This window comes from Athene cunicularia (genome assembly GCF_003259725.1).
Source record: "Athene cunicularia isolate RWA chromosome 3 unlocalized genomic scaffold, athCun1 chr3_part1, whole genome shotgun sequence".
Lineage (NCBI taxonomy): Eukaryota > Metazoa > Chordata > Aves > Strigiformes > Strigidae > Athene > Athene cunicularia.
The window spans coordinates 17929791-17954944 of NW_020799097.1; the positions used below are offsets into that span (position 1 = coordinate 17929791).

The 25154-nt window shown below is 39.4% G+C and overlaps 1 protein-coding gene across 4 annotated transcripts in view; it reads right to left on the minus strand.

Moving 5' to 3' along the window:
- The window catches only part of RNF144A (ring finger protein 144A), a 66795-nt gene extending 42185 nt beyond the window's left edge, over positions 1 to 24610 (minus strand). The window contains exons 1-3 of one of the 4 annotated variants that reach the window (XM_026845358.1): positions 23923 to 24044; positions 19683 to 19685; positions 4302 to 4398 (exon numbers count right to left, since the gene is read on the minus strand). Coding sequence is in view for 1 of the 4 variants with exons in the window: in XM_026845356.1 (XP_026701157.1) it covers positions 23923 to 23968 (46 nt within the window). In the remaining 3 variants the exon portion in view is untranslated. Of the gene's footprint in view, positions 1 to 4301; positions 4399 to 12102; positions 12194 to 19589; positions 19614 to 19682; positions 19686 to 23922; positions 24071 to 24426 lie in introns of those variants that run through there. The other 3 variants (XM_026845356.1, XM_026845359.1, XM_026845357.1) reach the window with 3 other exon arrangements.
- Positions 24611 to 25154: the final 544 nt, after the last annotated feature.

Consider the following 25154-nt stretch of genomic DNA (forward strand, 5'->3'; position numbering starts at 1 on the left):
CTCAGTACATCCTGCAAACAGGATCTATCTTGACCAACAGTACTATCTACTCACTGTTTCTCTTAGTAGTAGTAGTAGTAGTACCACCAAATTTAAAAACGGATAACAGAAGAAAAGATTTGAGAATTCCTGTATCTGTCACCAGAAAGTCAACCCTTCATATTATCTGATGCTTCACATGGTAAGTTATACCTATCAGCTAGGACATCAACTTCTGCTCTGAGAAAGCTGATGACTCTGGATTAAAATCTCTGGGCACTGTTCAAATCCAATTGATTATTTCCACACACCCTCCTAAAAGTCTTGTCTATTTGTCTCCTTTCCTATACATAATACTGTTGCTCTAACTTCCTCCTGCTTGAAGCAGCCTGCCCTCTTCCCATCACATCATCTGCATCACAACAGAGTTCTTCAGTTGCACCTTCACTGCACAGTATCCAAGGGAAGACAGCCCAAATCAGCCAAACAAGAGAGGTCAGGGTGTCCCACTAGAAAACTGGCTTGGAACGAGTTTTCCTCTTCTCTCTGGGAGAGGAGCAGTTTACCTTTTTAAAGTATAATGTTACAAAATTTAATTATATTATGTTCCATGTTAATATCTCTGCCATACCAGCTTTGTGAATAAAATCTTGTTTGTTCCCAAGTTTCCTTGTGCACATTACAGGATTACCTGCTCCAACTACATTTTTCCACAATCCAGTGTGACATTCATGCTCATGCCTGAGCACAGACCTGTCACTCACGTGGCCTAGGGATTTTACAGATTCTTACTCTGTAATAACACTTTGATTAGGGGCAGATGTTTAATTTGGTCTCGTTTCTTCCTCCCTTCTTATTGATGGTCCAGTCAGGTCATGAAAGTGCTAAGGCTTGGACAACTGGTCCAAGCCAGAGTTGACCTATAGATGAATCCTGTATATTTTATAATGGAAAACCATTGTGCTAGTAGGTATTGTACTAAGTTATAACAAACCACTTATAGTGATGTAAAAGTACTAAAGTGTTGAAGTACTGAAGCCTCAACAGGCCCCAAGCCAAAGCTGCTGACTTAGCATGTAGTCATTAATGAAGTATGTATGCTTATTAGTGAAAGATGCAGCTTAGACAGAATATAATCAGTAGTGAGGATGAAATGCTGAGAGAATGTACGCAGCTTTCCTTTCTCAGCCTTGCTCAAGGCTCAGAACCCCAGTATTTGGCCTTGTTAGAAACTCCTTTGGTTTTCCCCTCTCCAAGCCCTGGCCAGGTTTTGGGTGGAATCCAACAGGAGAATGAAACCAGAAATTTTCCGCTCAAAGCAAAGGTGCCAGCTATTCTGGCTGGTCGATCTCTGGTGTATAAGGCTGGATCCGCTCACAGCGACTTTGGCAGCCTCACCTGTGGGTGGATGCCCCACGTAGGATTTCCCCCTTGCCGGGACAGGCTCTGCAAACCCTCGCTGCAACTGGGGCTGCCCGGCCACTGCGGGGCTGGGTGATGGGAACGTGTGCAAGTGGTGAGGGATCTTTCTTAATCACTATTGTCTCTCTCGTGTAGTAATGATGTGATGTATTACTCTGTATTATCCTATTTTTTTTGCTTTAAGTGCATTATTCTGTCTTTCCTTACTGTATGTTTTCTGTATTACTCTGTTACATTATTTAGTTTTCAACAGTAAAATACACCTACTCTTTTCACTCTGATGTCCGAGTTTAATCCATATCCTTAATCAGCAAAACAGTCATTTAGCACAGACCTTGGAAGACCTTTAACAAACACAATCAAGAGGAAGTTCTCATGTCAGCATGAACACCAAGAATACACACACCAAAAAAAAAGGATGATCTGGTGATTAGAACATCATCTGAGTTGTAAGAAACTACTGATAACCTCTTCTGCCTCAAACTTACTGCATAACTGCACAGCTCTCACAGTTTAGTCATGCTTCAGACATCAGCTGGTACCTACCACATCACATAGGCTGGTGGGTGGATGAGTAGTGCATTAGCTGCCTTGATTGCACATTTTCCTTTTCTCCCTCTGCAGAGTGAGAATCAGCATTTGCAGTATTTTCAGAGGTCTAATGTATTAGCCTCAACATCAGCCCCAGCTCTAATCCTTCACAGTAATACTTACTGTTGCATAGTAATGTCTTCTGCTTTCTTGTTAGTGGTAGTTTTTTCCCCTCTCCCCACATTTAACAGCATTTGCAGTATAACACATATATATAACATGCATACCCCTTTATTGCAGAAAGCAGCAGCACTGTAGCACCTCATCTGCGTGTGGCAGAGACCACACATAATGCCTCTGCAGCAGTAAGGACAGAAAGACGAAAACTAAAGGCTGAAGCACTAAGGGCACGTAGAGACAGCAGAAAGCATAAAGGGAAGAAAGAGCACAGGTTGACCACAGTGGAAACACTTCCTTCAGGGCTCCCCACGCTATAGTTTTCTAGATAATAAGTACTGGTAAATTACAGATCTTTGATTTCCAGAACACATGCAGAGGAATGCGACCAGAATTTTCTCCATACTGCTTTGTATGCTTGAGTACAGCTCTTAAAAATCAATAAGTATTGGGCCTTGGTTTATAACTTCTAGTTTCCATTTAGTTTTCTCTACTTACTCATTGATTAATTGTACTAAATTAAGGTGGTTTGGAGCTTGAACTATAGTTTTTCTTTTCTCATTTATAACAAAACCTTAAGAACAAACTACTGACAGTTCTACATTTGTAAATGGCTTTCCCTGCCAATTAATTCAGTTAGTAAGGACAGTGTGGAGCTGATTAGGACTTTTTGGTTTTTTTATCTTTAATATTATGGAAGAGGCTTTGCTTTTGAGTTACCCAAGCAGAAAATACCAACTCAGTATAGAATAAGCTATCAAAAAAAAAAATTAAATAAAGCTTTTCTAAAATTATATCAGCATAGTTGATTTGAATTGCAATGAAAAAATAAAATAAACAAGCACGTTGCCTAACACATCACTGCATTGTTAGAAAGGATAAACTGAAAGTACTTAAATCAATCCCTTACGCCTTCTACATACCCACATCATTCATTCTGCTAAAGAGGGAACACCTGAGGTAACAATGAAGCAATGCAAAAACACCCAGTGTGATCAGAATATTTGACTTTGCTATAGATTTGACATGTAGTGAAAGTGACAGCCTACTCACAAGATAGAAATTGCCTGCTAACATTTTACATTGCCTCTTAGCACTCCTAGACCCTATTAACCCCTCCCCAAATCAACACACACATTGCAACAGATACTCAGTTCTGGCATGTTACGTGTATCCCACGCTGCACATTCACAGGAACAGTTTTGGTTTATGTCTCTGTAAATACCACCTGCATTCTACTCAATCTGTAACTCCTACCTGCTAGTAACTGGGCAGGAAGGATACTTCTTGCGGGTCACAGTGCTGACCTGCTGACTAGGAGACAGCATGTTGGGCACAGGGAGAGAAAACACATACTTATTCTTTACAGTTTCCCAGCAGAGAGATCTGGCATTGCAGCATATAGTGAAGGAAATTTGCATAGACTTATTCTAGCAAAAAGTTAAACATTTCTAGGGCAGCTTAAGTTTGTGGTCATCATTCTAGAGGGGGTTATAAAGAAGAGCTATAGAAACAGAACAGTCAGAAGAAGAGCTTTCTTCAGTGAGTCTTGACGGTTTTTAAAGGAAGCTTAACATTACCAGAAATAAGCAATTTTATTTCCTAAAAAAAACCCCAAACAAAAACAAAGCAGCAAAACTTATGCTTAAAGGATTGATACATACAATATATTCCCTAAATCACTTGTTCAGATAAGCTCCTTCCCTAAGTCCATGTGGGAGTCCATTATCTAAAAGATGACTAAAGTTTGTCCCACAAAACCAATACCCATGAAACAGCCAATAGCTCTTTGAAGACACACTTCACCCCTGTGTAAAACATTTACGTCAAGCCTCTCAAACTGAACATCAGTTACATCTGAAAAAAATTTTTCAGGAGCTTGACAGATACTCAGATGTTGCTCAGCAGTCACAGACAGTTTACTAACAGGAATCAAACAAACTACCTCAAACACTAGGTCAGGTCTTTCTCCATACTGTAAGATACCCAGAATAGGGTCAGTATCACTCTCAGACTGCAAACTCCTCTGTGGAAAAAAGATTTGACTTTTTCTTCTATATTTGTATAGTGCACACTGCAGCGGACCACAGGTTTCAGGAGTTAAATCAATACAAAGTTATAAAACAATTCAACTAATTATTAATAGACTTGGTACTAAATTCTCTGCCTCAAAAAATGGATAAGTAGCTGAATTTAGTGGACAAGCATTTTCTCTAGACCCATCTGACTGTCAAGTAGTATCCTGAAACAATATTTGTCTGAGCAGTTCTGACTCCTGTAGCTTCCTCCCTTTTGTATACAGCCTAAAAAAGCAGAAGCAATCATGTCAACCATTTAACTTTATTTCAAAAAAGTTAAAAAATAAAGCAGGAAAGCCTTAGTAAAACAAAATTTTGTTAGAGAAAGTTATTATTTTAAAATGGTAGTTAAAGATATTCTACACTTTCCAGAGGCCACGTGTTGAACATTTTACATTGTAGGAATATTTCCAAGTTCAGCTTGTGCTTTCCCAAACCAAACAAGACATAAACCACAGAAGCCTGCCCTCTTTTCAGGTTCTGAGAAGATCACAGATGAAGTCGCTTATTATGGTTCCAGCCAAGTAGCATGGTACACACGCACCACCCACCCAGCTCTTCAGACATACCCTCCTATTTGGAGGGAATCCACTGTACTAAGAAACGAATCTTTTTTGGTAAGTTCTGTAATTGCTGCTTTTTCCTATTTACTTTAACGGTCACCATAGTGTTTTATGTTAAGAAGACCATGAAAGAGCAGCCACAGTGGTCTGACATACCAGTTTAAAATAGAGACATTTGGAAAGGAATTGTTCCAGAGGTTCTAAACTGAACAACGTGGATTTCAATCCACTGCTTAAAATTAGCTTTTGTGGTTTGTTTTTAGATATTCCTAGTAAACTCAATCTGGTTGCTCTCTCTTGTTTGGCTTTATTGCACCTAGCAATCTAGGACGCCAATAATAAAAATTTAATTTAAAATATGGCTATTAATGTTCCTAAAGATAGTCTATTACATGAGTAAGATGTGTCACAGGCCTGAAGTCATTCTCCGCATTATTTTTTTTTTTGTCAAAGGACAGTAAGTGCTTGGCTAGGAGTTAAGAGCTCTACATGCTTTTAGGATTAAATAGGCTGTCAGTGTGAAAACTAGACAGGAAGAAAACTTCCAGAGGGAAGGAACTGAACCCTGGAATGTATTTGAATTCCTATTCCATATTTAATGAAAAGAAAACCCCACCAAAGAAAAAGTGTTTAACCATCAGAAGTATCTCACATTCCATTTCTGAAATCCTTGATTAACCTCCATTGTTTACTAATACTAAGTTAATTGGCAAAGTCAGCCCTTTAGTTTCTTTCCAGCAGGAAACCAATTAAATAGATTCAAGAACAAAGCTGCACTACTTTAAAACCAAACAAGAGGAAGGACCACAGTAGCTGGCTGCTGCTTCTCCAAGTGTTGGAACAAACCATTTGTTTAAAAATTGGAGACACAAAGGCAGTGCATCTCTGTTACACCAGTCAGCACAAATTGGAGCAAGAGCATCACAACCTGAGCAAGGGTACTTGGTGGGCTTCAGAGCTCATTTAGGAGGAGAAGATTGGAGCAGAGCAGTGTAGGAAGACCTGACAATACAACAGAAGATGGGAGATTCAGTGTTTCTTTCATCCATACCAACCTCTGTTCTAAATGGAAAATAGGGAAGTTTTGGCACCAGATATACTACACCAGCTGTAAGCCAAGGCAGTGCTACATAAGCTTTAAGCCACTGAAGTCTAATAGCAGAAGTCACGCAGTTGAGTTAATGGGGAGTTTGGGAATATGACTAACAAAGCAACTATGGAAGTAACTACCAGCACATTTGTAGTCTACCCATACTGTAAAAGAACAAAAAAAAACAAACCTCACTATTGAAAGTCTACAGAACACAGTGAAAATGAGAAGGACATGAAGATCAGGAAACATCCAAAACCAAGATTTAAAAACATATAAAGCATAAGCTGGCCACATGGGGCTTCTGACTATATAGTTGTTAGCAAATGAATAAAAATAACTAACCATTTGTAAAAATGCCTGATAAATGACCAAAATCAGTAGGAAAAAAATAGTCACAAAGCAATATAAAAGGTACCAATTATAGTCAGAGAAAAATAATGCTAGAGCAAAAATTTAGGCTGCTGGGCAGAGACCTCCTCTCCCAAGTGCTGGTTGGCCATACAGGTTCTTGCACTTGGGCACAACACTTCAATACCGAGTGACAAACTGAGCTTAGCTTCTAACCATAGATTTGAAGGACCTAAGCTGAGTTGAGGACAGTAGTCCAATACCTGCTAGTGACCTGAAACAACCAGAAGGCCTGTGTTCCTGCAACGCCAACAGTGGTTGGCGACTTAACAGATAGAAAAAGCAGACAAAGTGGTATGTAGTGCACAAGGCAATGTAATTATCCTGTGTCACAGACAGTTTGTACTCTCTCCTGCCTTCTCTACTAATACTCAAATGTTTTCCTCTGGGGATACTCGCTTTGCATTTTGGTTAAAGAAAGCATGGTTGAAAAGCGGGTGTTGGCTTGGAACAGAGGACAGTGAGGTCTGAGAGGGCTCCAAGTTCCTGCATAAGTTTCTTCCATAGCCCCTGAGAAAACTACTTTGCTTGTACAGCTCAGCTTGTGCCTGTGACAGACCAGCCACCAACCTGCTTCCTCCTCAGCCCTGCACTCTATTCTTTACTGAAATGGGAATCAACACCTCAGAATTATGACAGAGACATTAAAAGGACTACTGATTAATATGGCAAGCTAAAAATCAGTCTTTTACCACCGTGGCAAAGGAAAGGGATGAAGCTGACAGGTCCCCTCTCCAAAATGCAGAGCTCTCTGGCAGCTTCATTCCCACTGGCAGTTCTTATCCTGCGGGATGTTTTCATGCCAACCTGCAAATTTTATAGGAAAGTGAAACTGAATTGAGGCATGCACAAAGCAAGCCAGATTTAAGGAAAAAGAAGGAAGAGCTGAATTACTAGCTATGGGGGATGGGAGGAATATCCAGTAATACTGAGATAACAGTAAACACAGAGAGCTATCAATCCGTGCTAGGATCAATATACCAAGAGGAAAATGAAAAACTGATTAGAGATAAAATTAGAAGTTCCACTGTCATGTCTGAATCTAGGAAGGGTCAAGAAAATTTCTCAGATGCTGCTGTAATGAATTTGTGTAAGTTGCATTCAAAGAAGAAGAAAAAGTGGAAGTTCTGCTTGTGAAAGCTCTGGAACTGACTTTGTTATGCAGCAAGAGACCCTTTTGCACAAGACAGACAATTGCTACAAGGACTGGTATGCAGTGGTTGCCTAACTCTTCTCTATGAAAGTCAAAATACACAGCAGCAGTGTCTTGACTTGTGCCTCTTTCCCTAATTCATATATTGCCAGTACATTCCAGCAGATTTAAGTACTAAAATCCTACTGCTTTTCCCTGTCGCTTGATGCATCTGAAGTAGTCAGTGGCTTCTGGTTCCTTGTCACTCATTGAAGAAAATAAAAAAAACTATCCCCAACTCCACTGACTCTTTGCAATCCCTTCTTAACGGAAAAGTCACCTATTAGTTGTACAGAACCTGGAACAAACTGCTCAGAAAGCCAATTTCACATATACATAGAATCTGCACAAAAAGTAACCATTTGCAGTCAGACTTCAGTTCTACAAACTGCAAAAGAAGATGAGAAATAACTCCCATTCAGATTTTCATATATGGTACTACCCCAAAACATCTTATTCAGTCTGAACTTACTAGCAACTAATATGAGGTTTAAAACAAAACCATCACTCAGCAACAAGGAAAAAAAAAAAAAAGAAAAAGCCTCCATTATTTGAAATATAGAAATGCAACCTACAGCTATGTTAATAATACACTAAGTTCTTCTGTAGTTTTAGTGAGTGATTTAGAACTAAGAACTAAAACCTCTGAAGACTAAGAAGCCCTTGCCTGGTTAGAACCATTCCATGTTGCTCTGAACAAGCCACACACAGCACATACAACCAACCAACCAAAGGAATGCAGATGGCTCCAGAATGAGTTGATATAATTTACTTTTTAAAATTCTGCTTACTAAAAATAGTAATTCCCCACCTTCAAACCTTTCTTTGCTATTGAGGGATATTTTTTGTGGACTAAAGCCAATAAATAAGTTTAAGTTTACATCCTGTTTCATGAACTACAATTAAAACCAAACTTTACTTTGCAGCTGTCACCACAGAATGAGTTTGTCACCCCTGTAGTGCAGTTCTTCCTTCTTGTCACAAGCTGAAAAACACTACTCAACTTTTGTTGGCAGATTATATTTATCTTTACTAAATTTCATTTTTGTTATCAAAGTTTTCTATGTTGGACTGAGCCAAGCTGTGCCTTTAGCTACTGCTGCAAGACTTAACAATACAAATTATGAATGGGTCACTGGAGCTAGATGTCACTAACTTATGGTATACTGACTCAGTTATAGAGGTCTCAGCTACCATCAGGGTTAAAGACAGAGACTTAGAAAACATTGTATTTTGCCTTTGCTTCAGATAAAGATTTTGATTGCTTCCTTCCACAGCAGAATGAAGCATTACAACTATTTTAAGGTCATAAACAATGAGAAAGAAATAAACAGCTCCATAAGAAAGCTCCACAATTTCAAGCCAACACACTAGATCATTAGAGAAGAATTTTGCCTTTTACTGGCAAACTCTGACTTTCCCCATCTGCTCCCTCTCTCCCTACTAATGAGCGGGAACAAGCTACATCTATGAAAGCATCTCTAAAGATGACAAGACACACAAGCTTTTCTCTAGATGCTTGGGAAAGATCAGTGAGTTCTGCCACTATGTTCACTATCACACTGACAGCACTGGCAGGCTCTTGCCTGCTAGACGAGGAAAATCAGAGGGCAACACTCCTCTGCTTTGTATTAATAGTCTAAAATATGTATGGTATGTTCTTGTTCGTTACACAAATACCGCATGATCATCCGTATGCCACAAATATTTTCCAATACAGACCTCTGCCAGGATATGCTTCATTTCAGTAATCCTTCAGAGCCATTTCAGTGAAATACAGTTGGCAGGCAGCAGAAAGATTCAAAAACTCAAGGCACATTTCAGCTATGTATGTGCACAATATGTCAGAGCTGGCCTCACACTGATCACAAATGATCATAGAAGTCCACAGTTGTTTCACATTTGCCAGAACAATGACACTACACTGAGGTTTCTACTTCTTTAAGAAAAAAAAGAAAGACCAACTCTGAATGTTTTTCCAAGAAACTGGACACAGGTCCTCAAAGTACTTTACTCACAGTTTTCCCCTTGTGTTTCAGAACATGGGATATAGTGTCTGGAGAGGTTTGAGGATCTTTAGAAACACATCATTAGAAAACTAAACAAATGGGGAAGTGAGAGCAAGCTGCGCTGCTCCTAAGAAACATGGTGGGGAATGGGTGTAGAGGCAGAACACTATGCCTAAAGGCATGGGACTCTCAGGGATAGTGATGAAGACCTGAGGCTAACAGACCTTTGCTTATTTAGCTTTGCACATGGAGATGGGGTCACTTCCCGAATACACATGTGAAATGCTGGGGTTTCAACCCCAAGCCCCAAATTAAGGCTGACATATGGGTGATTCCCACAGCCCTTCACAAAGGAGGGTTGAGTTTGCCTTTAAGCTTCCCTCCAGGGTGCGGCCTTGCAGGGAGAGCCATTAGGTAAAGGAGCCCCAGGTGTCCCACATTAAGTAACCAAAGGGCAGGTGTCCCACTCGGGGATAAAAGCTGGGACCACTTGCAGGCAGGGGCAGTGTCTGTCTGTGAGGTGGATGCACTTTGTAGAGTTCCCTATTGGGGAAGGACCTCCTGCCTCCATGGAACGGCTCCAGTCAGGTCTGGCCTTTGTAAACGTGGGCTGTGTAGAGATTTAGTGTGTGGCTTCCTTGGTCTTATGTGTTTGGGTTGTTGACTCGGTTGTCTCCCATCCCTTCTATGGGAAACTGCATTTCACCATTTATTCCACCCGTTGTTAGTTGTGCAGTGTCGTTGTTGGGGGTCAGTGGGATTGATGTTGATTATGTATAATCTGACTTGTTTGTACCCCCAGCGATCACCCATGTACTGACCCTTTTGTATCAAATACAATTTGGTTATTGGTTCATCTTTATGCTGGCTCTGTCCTTTATGCTAGGCCTGATAATTGCCAAAACACACATGATGCAGGCTAATGTAAATGACACAGGAATTATTTAAACTAAAACCACATCATTGACTGCAACTACAGATACATATAAACCTGCCATTGTCCATTTATTACAGACATTTTCTTTAAGTTTCTTAAGTATCAGAGATGCATTATATGTTTACATTACAGCTTTCCAACAGTAGGGGGAACAGAAATACTGATTACTTGTAAGATCTAAGTTTATGAAAGGAATTATACTATCTACAGCCCAAATTGTGAGGGACCCAAGAAATCCTTTCCTTTTAAATCAAGTAGTTAAAATAATTAAAAAAAAAAAAATGGAACTGCAGAATTGTGTTTTTTGAACCTCAAGTTGCTTTTTAAGCAAGAGATATGGAAAACAATATCACAAACATATTGGTTTTAAATTCAATTTAATCTCCCTTCCTTCTTGCCCCATTGTTTTTCTGCTAGTAAAAGATGCAACAACAAAGATTTTTTCAGTACTAAAAAAGTAAGCAGAAAACAATCCCAGATGAATATGATTTCAACAAGCTTTACCATTAAACAGTACTTCTTTACACTAAGACATGTTACTCAAGCTGAGCTACTAAAATCTCAACACTTAAATTCAAGCCAGTGATGGCATGATTATGTTTTCTTCACAAGAGGCTTTTTATGTGATCAGATAAAGTCAAGCAAGAACATCATTAAACTTTGATAATTAAGCCAAGAACATGAGTGTCAAAGGAAAGGAGAAAAATAAATTAAAAACCTGCCAGTCTGTAAGTATATGCTTTTCAATACTATTTCCAGAATATGTATGCATGCAAAAGTGGCATTGCTTAGGAAAATGGAAAGCTACCAACAGCAAATCATGAGCTCAGGCAAATGAAGAATCTAAAGATGTCATTATTTCTGCATATAGCCATGTATTAGAGTAAGCATAATGCAGCACTTTCAGCTCTAATGATATTTACAGGATGATCTTTCCTAAACAATGGAGAAATGGATAAACTATTTAAACAGAATTTTTACTGCCTTCTAGAAGACAAGATGATAAACATGTGCTAATTTTTTTTTTTTGGAAATACATTTAGCAAGTATATCAACTATTTACTATGGAGTACATATAGATCTATGACCATGTTAAAAAAACACCCACTTTTTTGTTATCATACTTCCTTATTTGGAGTATGGATTTGCTGTTGTTTAAAATAGAAAATGTAGTATTGTGGGACATTAAACTATTAAATCAAGGACCATACATCAAAGCAGAACAGGCCGTTATAGAGATTTAAATATAGATATTATATATATGTTATATAGAGATACAAAAATAAAAGCCTAGCAAACCCATTTTAGATAGTACTGTAAAACTGTGCTTCAAAGACAGTTATCAAAACTGTATCAGAACAAGTCTCCCTCTGCACCTTGGACTTTCTAGGAAGTAAACTAGAATGCAGATTTTGTTGTTTTCCTACATTTATATGGTAAATGAACCAATCCTTTTGATTCCAGACCTCCATAATCAAAAGCGAACTCTTGACAAATTCCTTCCTGTGTAGTAGTTTGGGCTCTGTGGTTTTGATTTTTCTGGGGTAACAATACAGCAATTTGAAAGATTATAAAACCCATCTCTCAGGCACTTCCCCCGCACCCCCAAGCTCCTGTTGACATAAGAGTCCTATGAAAGAGTGGCTGCGTTGGGAACTGCATCTGTCTGTGCCCAGGCCAAGAGTTGTCAAGACAGTCAAGGCAAACGCCTACCACAACAATCTCTCCTTTGTCAGTCACAGGGATCTCATGAGAAAGCACCAACCAGTCTAGGAATTTGGCTCAAAGTAGTGTTAGACAAGTCAAAGACAAAAAAAATAGGGTCAGATTTTAGATTGACTGTATAAAACTGAACTAACAGTTCTGTTCTGTCCATGAGCTTTTAAAATTGTGTGGTGGTGCAAGTGGTCTTAGTGAAGACAGACAAAATTCAACATTTAATCCCTTCTACTCTCTGCACTCAACTGGCTTAGTTTTTACTTATCTTGGGAAGATTAATCCCATTGCACGAGGGTTTTTTTTCCTTATGCAACAGATTTCTGAGCCTAAAAAAAAAAATTCATTTTACTATCATCTTACATAGCTGCACCCCCCATGATCCAGAACTTCAGGAAAACATACTCTGTTTGGATCACAAATTGTACCCAGCACTAGGTTCAGGGCCTCCTCGTATACAAAACGAACACTGAACTACAACAATTTTCAGTGAACTTAATAAAGCATTACTAGAAACTGTACCAGGAAAACATACATACAAAACCACAAGCAAAGCCCACTACTCTGAGAAAAATGTCTGCAGGCAGAGGATTTTAATAAATTAGATGAGATGCCAGGGAAGAGAAGAATTCAGAACACAGCAATTGGCAGGAGTCCTACTCTATACTATTTCATATTTTCAGGTTTATCCAGTGCTATTTCTGAAAGAGAAATCATCAGCTCAGCTCCTTTCTAATGAATACTCAGAAAACCTCAAACTGAGTATGTAGATTTTTAACATAAAACCTGTACTTCATTAGCAAATCTAAAAAATGCAGCTTGAAATTAGTTTATAGCCAAATACACAAGATTCTGGTCTTCCTTAAGTTTTAAACAACATGCCATTTAAAAATACTTGTAATTATTGAAGAATGCATTAACCTTTGGAACTTCTAAAAATGAGCATTTAATTCTTGCAACATTCTCATCCACCACTGGTTTTCATTGGGGGAGAGATGTGATATGGAAAAAGTATCTACCATACTTCTAGGGAAAAAAAAAACAACCAAAACCAAAACAAAACAAAACAAAACAGTAGTTAAAGGAATGACCTGAGTTCAGGCAACCTTTACTTGAACAAGCTCATATATATATATATGTGCACTGTAGCATTCTAGGCTACTGATCAGTTATTCAGCCAACAGTTATGTCACCAAAAAGAGGTTCCCTCCTCCCTTTTTGCACATCCTCCTCACTTTTAACCTTCCCCTCCTACTTGCTTCTTTGCCACAAATCCTACTTGAAAAATTAGGAAATCTGACAAAATTGTGTTATTGCTCTCTTCTCACATTCTCTTGAGATTTTAGGAGGGGAGAAAAAAGTGACAAACAAAATCTATTTTCATTATGGTATATCTGCTTATTTTATAAGAAAACATCTTCCTGGAGCTTAGGGTCAGAAGGACTGTTGGATGCATTACCTTGCTGATCTGAACAATCACAAATTATTACCCATTTCCCAAGTACCCTGAAAGCAAGACAAGTAACTTATATGTGCCTAACAGATACTGCCCAGACATAACCTGCCTTGGGCCGGACACCTCAGGAGATCTCCAGTGGTGGAAAGGGTAATTTACTGGTTTGCAGAGCCACAGCCATTCACCTGCTTTCCATTTAGATCTTCAGCCAGTGGTTCTGGTGCTGTAAATGGTACCTCTCGTACTGCTAAATGGAAGTAGGAGGAAAACAGAAAAAAGGAAAGTAAAAGAAAGTACAAGATATTTCCTTGTCAAGGCAGCTAAGATGCTCAGTCTCTTCTCATACTGTCAGGGTATGGTTAGTCTTTAAACTGCCTGCAAACTCCTTTCCTACAGTTCTACCACAGATGTTTTCCAGTCCTTCTGCCAGCCCTTCTTCCTTAGCACAAAACTTGTCCTGGCGAGTACTCTCAGTCATTGCATCAGATTCATCTGACTCGGGTGTCTCCTGACCTTTCTTCCTCTTAAAAAATCGTGCCCTTGCCAGCACCACTCAGCACTTCACTAACTGCTCCACCAGCACTGCCTTCTTGGGGCCCTCTCTCCCACTTCTATCTTTCAAAGGCAGGAGGGATCCTGAGGAAACAATTCCCTTTTTATCAGCGGCATTTGTCTCTCCTCCAATTTGCTCCTGGGCAATTTCTTCCAGCCACAAAAATGCAGTTATCTTCTCTACAGAGGGACCTCACAGGTTTATGTCCTATTCCAGGCCTCTCTCTCCTTATCCAAATGGGAAAATTCAGTCCTCCTCTCTGACATTTCCTTAGAGATACCCAGCGACTAGGTTAAGCTCTACACAAACCTCTTATCTCCCCTCCCACACAAGGCTTTCCCAAGAGGCTCTTCCTTGATTAGCCAGCATTCTGCCAGTCCTCCAGCCTGCAGGCTGATCATTATATTCAACAACCTATATGTCTAAATCATGTAGAAAGAAGATGCATAATATACAAAAAATGCAGTCTTTTCCTTCTGATCTGAAAGACAGCTAAAATGTTCATCCAGGCACTCAAGATCTTTTTCCTTTCCTTAGGCTTCAACAAACAAAATTCAGCTTTGAAAAGTATTTCTGAAGGGGCATAAGCAATGGTCATCTTCACCACATGACACCTTGCCATTTCAACCCTTTTCTGCTATTTAATTCATGTAAAAAACCCTAAACTCCTTCTCTGTAATTTTAATAACCTTCTCAGGCTGTTTTATCTTGATAATTTTTTACCAGTGTTCAAGAGCCAGCTGCCTACTTCTGATCAGCTGGTGACATTGTCCTCCATCACCAACATAGCAATCTATGTCACAGAGATGGACCTGGCAGATCAATCCATTGACCCGTTTTATTTAGGCATTTGTCTCTGGATGAGATGAATTCTGTCCTGAAACTATCTGGACAGGTATCCAATAATTACAAGTAAGACAAATACAGGGACAGAAAAAAAAAAAAAAAAGCTGCTCACACTCCACACTTTCCATGTTAAATCACTACCAGGAATTTTTTTCACCACTAATAATTCTTGCAGCTCTTTTTCTATACCTCCTGCAGGTTTTCCAAAGACCTTTTAAAGATGTGAAAACTAGAACCAGATACAGAATTTTAGTATTACTATCATTAATACTGTGTAGAGAGAAAAATGTTTCTTTTCTATATCCCATCAGCCAAGAATTAAATTAGCCCTCTCTCCTCTCCCTGCAACAGTGCACTTTGTAACTTAAAGGTCTGTATCCAGCCTGATCCCTAATACTTTTAGCAGAGTTGCTGCCCTCCAGGATGCAGTCTCCCATGCTATGGATGTCCAGAAAATTTGTCATTGAGAAATCTGACTGCATTCACCCTGCATGCCTACCTTTGGTTTACTCATCAAAAAGAAAGAAATCATTCTCTGTGACTTCTTAGTTATTAAAATCTGGGAATGACAGACTAGTAAACAGCATAACTGGTGCCTTTTTCTTTTAAGTTTACAAATGAAAACTGTTAAAAGGTATCTGGTCTAGGCCCAGTCCTGGAGCATCTTGATTCCTAGTTTATTTCCCACAGACATCTACTTGTTTATATTTTGCAGTCAGCTGCCACTCCATTCACTCTGCATGCTTCTGCTGACATGCTGTAATGGTTTCCTCAACAAGAAAGCTCTATTGTACAGAACCACAAGCTGACAGGCAGAACTAGGAAACCTGTGTCAGGCTCAGCACAGGACCAGTGACAGATGCAGAAAGAAAGGCTGTGGGATCTGCACTGTATTTGTGTGACAGCCCATGGTTCATCTGTTTTTTCTGACGACCAAGAGCAACTAGGAGCCATGAATCACTGAAAAACTCACCTCCCTCTACTTCATCCTGTCAGAGCTGATGATGCAGCTGACAGTCCAACAGCCACAGGGACCAAGGACAAAAGCTAAAGGACACATAGGGAAGAGGATGAAGTTTGACAGGTTACATGCACAAGAGGAATTTTAGCTTTGGATTCTCACCTTTACTTATAGTGGTGACAGTGTATGATTATGCAAAATGGGATGTCCTCACCAGACTCTTTAGCCTTGTCGGGAGACTGCATTTCATACAGTCCTACCCTGTCACCCCTACAGAAAGAGGGAAGAACCACAGGGTGAAAGATGAGATCCCTCAGCATCAGCAGTTCCCGCAGCAGCCAGGGACACACCACACTCATCAAAGGGAAATTCTGCTGTGCAAGGTATTTATTTACATGCCACAACCAAACCAAAGTCCTGTGATCCCTGTGCCAGGGAGGTTACAGAGTTACACCTTGAAACACTTAGGCAGAACTGAACTGTTTAGTGATGAGAGAAGTGCATACAAGCTTTGGGTAACACTCCTTGCTGTTCAGTGCCAGCGTAACTCCACTGTCATTCAAGCCAGGAGGTGAAATTCCCATGGACTTCCTGGAGTCTAAAGGTACGGCCTGCCACAGTCCTTCCCCTCCTTCCCTCACGTTTACATATCCCACATAAATTTCTCTTGGGAAGTGTTATTCAGATTACCACAGCTGAACAGTTATTTGTCTGGCTGGTTCATGACAATAAGGTGCCTTTTTATCAGATCAGATGTGAGAAGCTCTTTAAAAGGCTTTTTACAGAAAGCAGCTACATGATTTCCTGAAGACAAAAAACCTCAAAGCATAGTGATAAAAGGGATTTTAATAGATCCCTTCATACTAATACAGGAGATACTGTGTGCTGAAAACAGGGAAATACATTACATTGTTAACATGAGAAGTCAGAAGATTTAATTACTAGGTTTGCTTTGAACCTGACAGCTATTACTACTCTAGTAATTCCTAGATGCACTTGCAAAAGCCTTGTCGTTTTAGACTTCTAAGAAGGGGTGGTCTTAACTTGGATTTAACTACCAGGATTACCATAATATGTGCAATGGGAAAGCACATGCAATTAAGCCTTCATGAGAAGACAACTCCACACACACACGCCCCTGATCATTAAAAAGTTGGAATGGAAAATGTCTTCCCTGTCTTCCTGTGAAGAACAAACAATCAAAATCTACTGTTAACATAATGAAATCAGCATTTCATATCTATCTTACTAGAGAAGGTTTTCTAATCCTTCCAGATGCAGTAAAGTTGATGAAATATCCCTACAGGAAGGGAGATGTAGTCATGTTACACCACTTTGCACAGTCTTAACACTGTGTAGGAAAAAAAAAAAAGTGTTTTCCACATGGCTTGAAAGTCTAGTTTCTTCAGCAAAAATATTAAAATCATTTGACTATGATTTGGATGGAAATACCAAGTGGTGTAAAAATTCTAGAAAATTTCTATCCATCCCTCAGACATGTATGAGAACATAAATCCATTTTTTAATTACTCCATTTACAAATATTTTGTAAAGCTATTGTTCATTTGAAGTACTAGAGAGAAATTAAACAGGAGTCTAAGGACAGGTTCAGCCTGACCTAGAATTCTACGCAGATTTAATCTGACCTCATTTTGACAGTCAATCACAAAGGGACCAGAGAAGCTGCTGCTCATCTGTGATACTTCGAAACACACAAAGTATTTGACTGGAAAAAAAGGTAGTATTTTTTTTATGAAGTAAATTTTCATTTTCATTTTAAATGCCCTAGATTCCTATTCCTGCAATCCTGAAGCACCTACGCTCCCCCTTGAAACCCGAGCACACAAGACATTGACTGGGTGAAGAGAATCACACAGGCTAACTCCTTTCAGGCCACAAAATGTCTGCACAGCACATGACAGAGGTACAGAGGTTAACAGAGGTACAACTGCGTTTTGTATATAGTACAGCCAGATGGACAGACTTGGCAATGACTTGATCACTGCTGACTGGCACTAAGCTACACAGCAAAACCAAAGGCAAAATAGAAGGCAAGAAAAAATTGATATAACTGCCTTATCCCAAAGCATACACTACCTATATCCCTGGAACTTTGCTGGAGCACTCCCCTACACCTGTTGGATTAGCACTGTGCAGTGACTGTCAGTCCTCTTCCCCTGTATCTTGTGTTGCATCAGCATATTTACAAAAGGTGCTGTATCAGTTGAGAGGACTATGGTCCTTTAATGGGAAAGGGAATTAGATACTTAATTTATCTTCAGTTTTCTGCCTCAAGTTTCCCATGTAGCCTCAAAACCAAGCCAACCAACATCCCCTTACACACAAAGAACACAAGAGAGTGTAAAAGAAGATGAGGATGATCCAAGCAAGAATTGTCAGGAAGGAGAGTACAGCTCTGCATACAAGGTTCACAGTCCCTTCTCTGTGTGCTCATCTACAGCATGGCATGCAATGCTGTAATTCATAATACCACAGTAGTCAAAGGCCCCTATTCAGCCTGGCTGCCTCCATGGCTGACACCAGACAATCCTCCAAAAAGGTTCTTAAATAACTCCCATCTTTCTTGTCATACAGTACTCATTTACTGACAACCAAGTCTTTACACATTAAGAGTTCATATACTTTCAAGATGTACCATCAGATGCCCAATACTTGTTTGTTTTGAGATAGATTGCCCTGAAACCGCTCTGCATTTGTGTGTTTTGCATATGTGGTACTTCCCCAAAATAGATGACATCTGCCAAAGCATACTGCATTAAGAAAAACATATTTATATTATTCTTTTCTGAGGAACTTGTATCTTGTTTTCTTCGATAGTTCCATTATATTACTTAACTGTTAACATCCATAGGAAATGTCAACATTCAAAACCCTCAAGTATTTTTGGAAATAATTTATGCAAAGTATCCCTATTTCAAAATATCCTCATTTCCTTGTTTCAGTGTACTGAATGGCTGCTGAGTAGGAAGGAAAAAAATGAAACTGGAGGAGGCTCTTTGTATTATTCTTATGAAAAGTAACTTGTTTTAGAGAAATATGAGAACAGTATATTTAGAAAAAAGTTCTCTTGCAGACTTCCTATCACTGTAGGTATATCTTATTTTTAAATGGAAGGAAACACCTCAATTAAAGAGAGAGTCAATTTGGCATTGAGACTCCCTAAGCATATAATGATGGAATCACAGAAGATACTGTTATCATGAAGCCCTCTTGAGCATTTACAAATGCATCAAAACATGATGTGCTTATATCTGATGTATTAAAAAATAAGATGTCCAAACCAAATAGGAACATAAGTCTTTTAAACTATTTCTTATTGTCATGTTACAGCATTTACCATTTTCAAGTACTAGAGTTCTGAATATCTCCACTGAGTGGAAATAAAGGTCTGATGGATGTCTGGGAGGGATCTCATTGGAGAACCTCTGATTTTCTCCCACTCCAGCACTGGAACCTTTGGACAGCAGACACAGACTTTGGGTAACCTGAAACGTCTAAGCTCAGGTCTACACCTTCTATAAAGAATATTTCCCACATGTTTCTTGAAGACCTACTTGCTGATGGTCAGATACTAACGTTCTCCAGCCCTTCAGCAACTTTCAAGAACACAGATACTTTCTGTCTTCCCAAACACCACCTCCAAATACCTTTTTAGAGGCAAGCCATTCACTTTTAGCTTCATGTAGTGCTCAGTAAGTCCTTTAAGTTGCTCTCTTCCATCAGACAAACATTGACCCCACAGCCTTGCTCTGTATGTGCTGGTTTTCCCCTCCTGGAAGGCAGGCAAGCAGTCTTCAATGTGAAGGAATGAGGCATTTTGACTTGCTAACAGTTTTACATGGTCCTTGAAGTAATGCAGACAGCTACATAGGGAAAAGATAGGGCTGCTAGTTCTAAAGCAATTAAGTCATACTTAAAGGTTATTTTCTTCATTTGCTTCAGATCCTCTCCCTGCACCCTCACCCCACTCCCAGATTAACAACTTTTTAGCATAACTCACAAACATTAAAGAAACAAAACCCAAAGTCCATAAAACATTTATCAGAAATTTTTAAACTAGAAAAGATCTAGACCTTGTCATAAACCAACAGATTTCCACTGTCTTTTAAGCCTACTTTCCTCAAGTCTCTAACTATATTCTTTTTTTTAGGAAAAAAAAAAACTTATTTTTTCATATCAAATTCCAGATACTGTGAATTCTTCAAAACATCTATAACCAGCAATGCTAGATAATTCTCATGTCACCCATGTTAAGGGAGTCACATGACAGTTCCCTTGGTATTGAGAAGACAAGTGGATTTTCATGTTAGTCAAGGTGATTTTGACAGGACATCCTGATGTGCACATCCACATATTGTTTTACCCTGGCACTCTCCCAAGTTGTAATTTTACTAACACTATCCAGGGTAACACAAAAACTGTTTTGTTGGGTTTTTTCTTTGGTTGTTTGTTTTGTTGTTTTTTTTTTTTTAAAAAAAGGCACCATCTTTACCCTTCTTCTACAGTTCAAGATCAGAATTAGTTGATACTACAGTGAGAAATACACAGTTATTTCAATGAAAAAAATGGTTCAGTCTCAAGGGATGAGAAATGAAGCTGTATGAGAAAAAAAGCCAAAGTGAGAGGAATAAACAGACAACCTGAATAACCCTACTGCCCTTCCAGCGATCCCTCCTGAAGCTGACGCTAGCAGTACTGTACCATTTTTCTGTTAGGCAACATCACTATTACTAGCGCAATGAGAGGACATGATGGTTTGACTCTTCCTTAGAGTGGCAGCTATGTTGAGTCATCCCATCCAAAAGCAACACTTCCCACTAAGTAATAAGGACAAGCCTGCAGACCAGTACAGTAGAATCATGGAGAAGAAAACAAAACCAAACCAAATAAAACCCAAAAAAACCCTTTCAGACAAGAAACAAAGTGATCTTCCCAAGCAAGAGCAGTCCTTGAAAATACATTTAACTAACTATAATAAAGCTCCATAGCAGTAGTCTAAATCAAAAGGCAGGGAACACAGCCATAAACATTATATTTCATCGAAATCTGTGAACTTCAGCTGTTTAAGGAGCTAATGGAAATGTGAAGTGACTGGTGAAAATATTTAGCACTAACTGACAGTTTGCTAAAAAGACTATCACACTCTTTGGATTATGAGTTGTCTAAGGCTTTGTCATAACTTGATTTTAAGCTAAATATCTAACAAACTGAAGATAGAACTACATTGCTGTTCCCTCTGAAGTGAGATTTTTCAAAGGCGATGTCAACCTAGAACAAAAGATGAGAGAAGTGGGTTATCACCCTACTAATGACTCTTCACAGATGCAAAGGGGACAGTAAACCAAGTAAGAACTATACGTTTCATCCTCAGTAACAATCACTGGTAAAATATTTGAAAATGGATTTTCAGAAATAAATGTATGCAAAGTACATGGTTGATGCTGCTCCAGTGGGACATCACATAACAGAAGGAGACGGCTATGGGAGGTTACATATTCTGAACACCACCAGAGCTGATGCCCAGCGATGACAGTGATTTGATGCGAGCCAAGTTCCAGCAGCATTTGCTCAGGCAGGCAGCAGAGGTGTGAAACTGCAGCAGAGAGAAGGATGAACTCCCACTGTGGACAACAGGTCCCTCAGAGCCATATGGATCCAAAGTACAGGGCACAACCGAACAGACATGCTGGAGCCAACAACAGCATGGAGAGGTGCCAGGGTGAGCAGCACTGTTTAGTGCAAGCCTCACACAGCACAAATGCTCCTAGCATAACTTTTCCCAAGGCCAGGGACTGTCACATCACAAGATAAACAAACTAGCTTGGAGCCTCAAACTTACACTCTGCAGGTGAGTATGAACAAATGAAAATCCATGAATTTATAAAGCTTTTAACTGTTTAACCTTAGAGCCGCAGATTAGATCATACACACTGCACCCTTAGGAAGTGGTCACCATCAACACATGTAGCCACGACAAAGTTCACCGCCATGTTGTGCTTAACAGTCTTTACAGATTTCACCTCTCTGATGAATAGGAACAGGTGCCTGGTCTGTTTTACTTGCAGCTTACCTGAGGCACAAGGGCTATGACCCCAGCTTGGTGTTAGGAGCAAGCCAGAGCCCAGCAAGCTCCAATTCTGGTCCCGAGGATAAGCTGAAACCATACCTCAAGATGCAATGGGCACCAACAGCTCATCTGAGCTGGCACATGTATCCCACAGCTATGGCTGTAGTTATCGCACCTCTCCCAGCTTTCCAGCTGCAGTTAGTGAAACCTAGTGGATGCTGTTACTACATCTTTGCTAGAAAGTCAGACACACAACTAGTAAACAATGATTAAATTACTAGGTTGTGCTTGTGTCAAAGTAGAGAGAGCGGTCATCTGCAAACCTGTCAAAATCTAAGATGTCAAAAAATATCAGAAGTACAAAGACCTCAGAAAAAAATTGGAAAGCTTTATTGAGTTGTGGGTTGGGTTTTTTTTATTTAAATATGGACCGCCTCTCCACAAATCTAACATCTTACACATTTCTCAATGTGTACATTTGGTCATCACTTTTTCCACAAAAGAACTGACAGCACACAAAAGCAAAAGTAATGCATTATTAATCTGAAGAAAGTAGGTGTAGGTGTTCTCTTCTCTGGGCTACACATGTATGACAAGAAATACATTATACCTGAAGGTGATTGTACAACATTAATTAAAACGGCATGAAGAAACAAACAGAAGACCATCAGATGTATTCAACAGATATCAGTGTGCAAAAGTGATCAGCTAATTGAAAGGATCACACAGGATTATGTTTATGCAAAACAAATACAGATGAGAAATATAGAAATAAGACTGAACTGTTTCAGTTCGTGTTCTGTCAAGTAACATTCTCCATTCAGGCAAAAAGCTTTATACAAGACAATTACAAGAATCCTAAAAGTTTCTGAGTGACTAAAGAATTGCTATTACAACACAAAATTAATTTTTAAAAGAGTTAATTATTTTAACAAAAGGGAATTCACACAAGCAGAACATTATTATAATATATGAAGAATGCTATTAGAATATAATGTTTAAAAAGATGAAGAGCCTCTCCTTTCTCATCATGCACTTTCTGCAGTATTATAAAGCAATTTGGGACTAAAGACTAAACACTTGCTCCTCCTCCATATTCAAAATTGTTACAGAAATACCCACAGAGGAAGTAACAGTCTAATTTGAGATAGGGTCAAAAAATAGGAACACAATACAAATTGATTTGTAAGCAACTGCGCCAGCAAAATCCAGTTTCCTAGGAATGTGTGTCAAAGTTGGAAAAGTTCAGACTGCAGTCTCTCCTTCAGCAGGCTTCTTTCCATCTGCCTAGTCTGCCTACTGCCAGAAAACTTGCAAGGTTTATTGGAGATAAGCTTCTACCTCTCTCACAAATGCAACTGGAATTGGTCAAAAGGTTTGAAAGTTATTGAGAGCATGAGACAGACATTAACAGAGTTGCACATAATGTCTATTTTTTCAGAAAACCAAGCTAAATATATATGTACTGACTGCAAATATCTTGGTCTTGAATTTGCAGTTGCTGTTACAACGTTACACTGAAGACATAAGCCTGACCATACAAGTCAGAGCATCACTCTCATTCCATCTGGATAGAGGTATTTCTTAATACAGGTATAGAGAGATTAAAGGAAAACTATTTCCTTAAGTAGTCATAGAAGGAAAACCAGAGTTAAACAACATTCACTTTCCTCCTAAAAGGACATAAACATTGTCTAAATCAGCAGGTGTAGAAAAATACAATTGCCTTAAACAATATGGTATGACCCCTCCTGCCATTCCAGGGAGGAAGCATTTGGGCAGAGAGTGTGCTCTGCACACCCACATCACCCCACCTAGCTGGTGTACAGGTCACTGTGGGTAGGCAGCCCTGCCTGAAAAGCGTGCATTCCTCCTGGGAGGGCCTGATGCCATGTAACAACACCCCTGAGTACCTGGTAACAGTTGGCTGTTTCCCAAAAGTCCTTCAAGCAAGAGCATCTGGCTGTACTGCAGTCTCAGGGCCACAGCAGACCCACCACCCTGAGTTACTCTTGGGATCACACTGCATGCGTAGCTTCAGCAGTCATCTATCAGGTTCATCTATGGTAGGTACAGAAAAAATGATCTGCCAGAAAGATCCTTTTAAATATCAGAAAAAGTTAAATAGCTCCATGTTCCTCATAGAATCACATGGGTTAGAAGGGGATCTTTGAGAATCATCTAGTTCAATGATCCTGCCATTGGAAGTGTTCAAAAGCAGGCTGAATGGGGCTTTGAGCAACATGATATAGTGAAGGATGTCCTTGCCCCTGGCAGGGGGATTGGACTGGATGACCTTTAAAGGTCCCTTCTAAACCAAAGCATTCTGTGATTCTATGATCAACAACAACCCGGCTTCCTTGCCACTTCTGCTGCCCCACCAGGAACAGGCTGCACAGTTTGTGCATACCAATTACCTGCAACAGGAACAGACTACTCTGAGTCTGCATTACTTGACAAAATGAAAGCTTCATTATCAGTATATCGAAATCTGTAGAAGATGCTCAAAGGCAATGTGCTGAGAAAAAGACAGACACCACAACTCATAATAATGAGTGCTTCAGGAAAGCCAGTGTAGGTGGAACAGCATGCGATCACTTTTGACAGTTCTGCCATATCTGCCCCCTACCAGACATTGTTTAGAGAACTTAAAGGGTAAAAAAAAATATTTTTATATATAACATTATAGCACTTATAAAAATTATATATAAGCTACTTTAGATAGATATACACACAACTATATATAAAAGGAGATTAATATCTGTGAGATGAAGAAATCCACACATGGTTCCCATTCTATGGATTCTCACCAGCAATAAAACATGAAGCAGACTGTCTGGTAAACAGCAATAGCAGAAATAATGAGCATAGGAAGAAGTTGATCATGTACAGGTTATGGTGGGCCAATAATGGATTGTTGCCTTAGTATGTTTTCCTAAATTCATCTTCATATTCTTTACTAGATAAATATAAGCCCTCCACAAGGGCTGGATGCATACAACAGTTGTTCAGGTATTATCCAATTCTTATGCTGCATACAACCTATTTACTAAAGGCCAGAGTTGAGATGAAGGCAGGTCAGCTGAACTTTCTCCAAGAACCACAGCGATGGCTTTGACAGATTGTAATTCATAGTGGAGGTTTA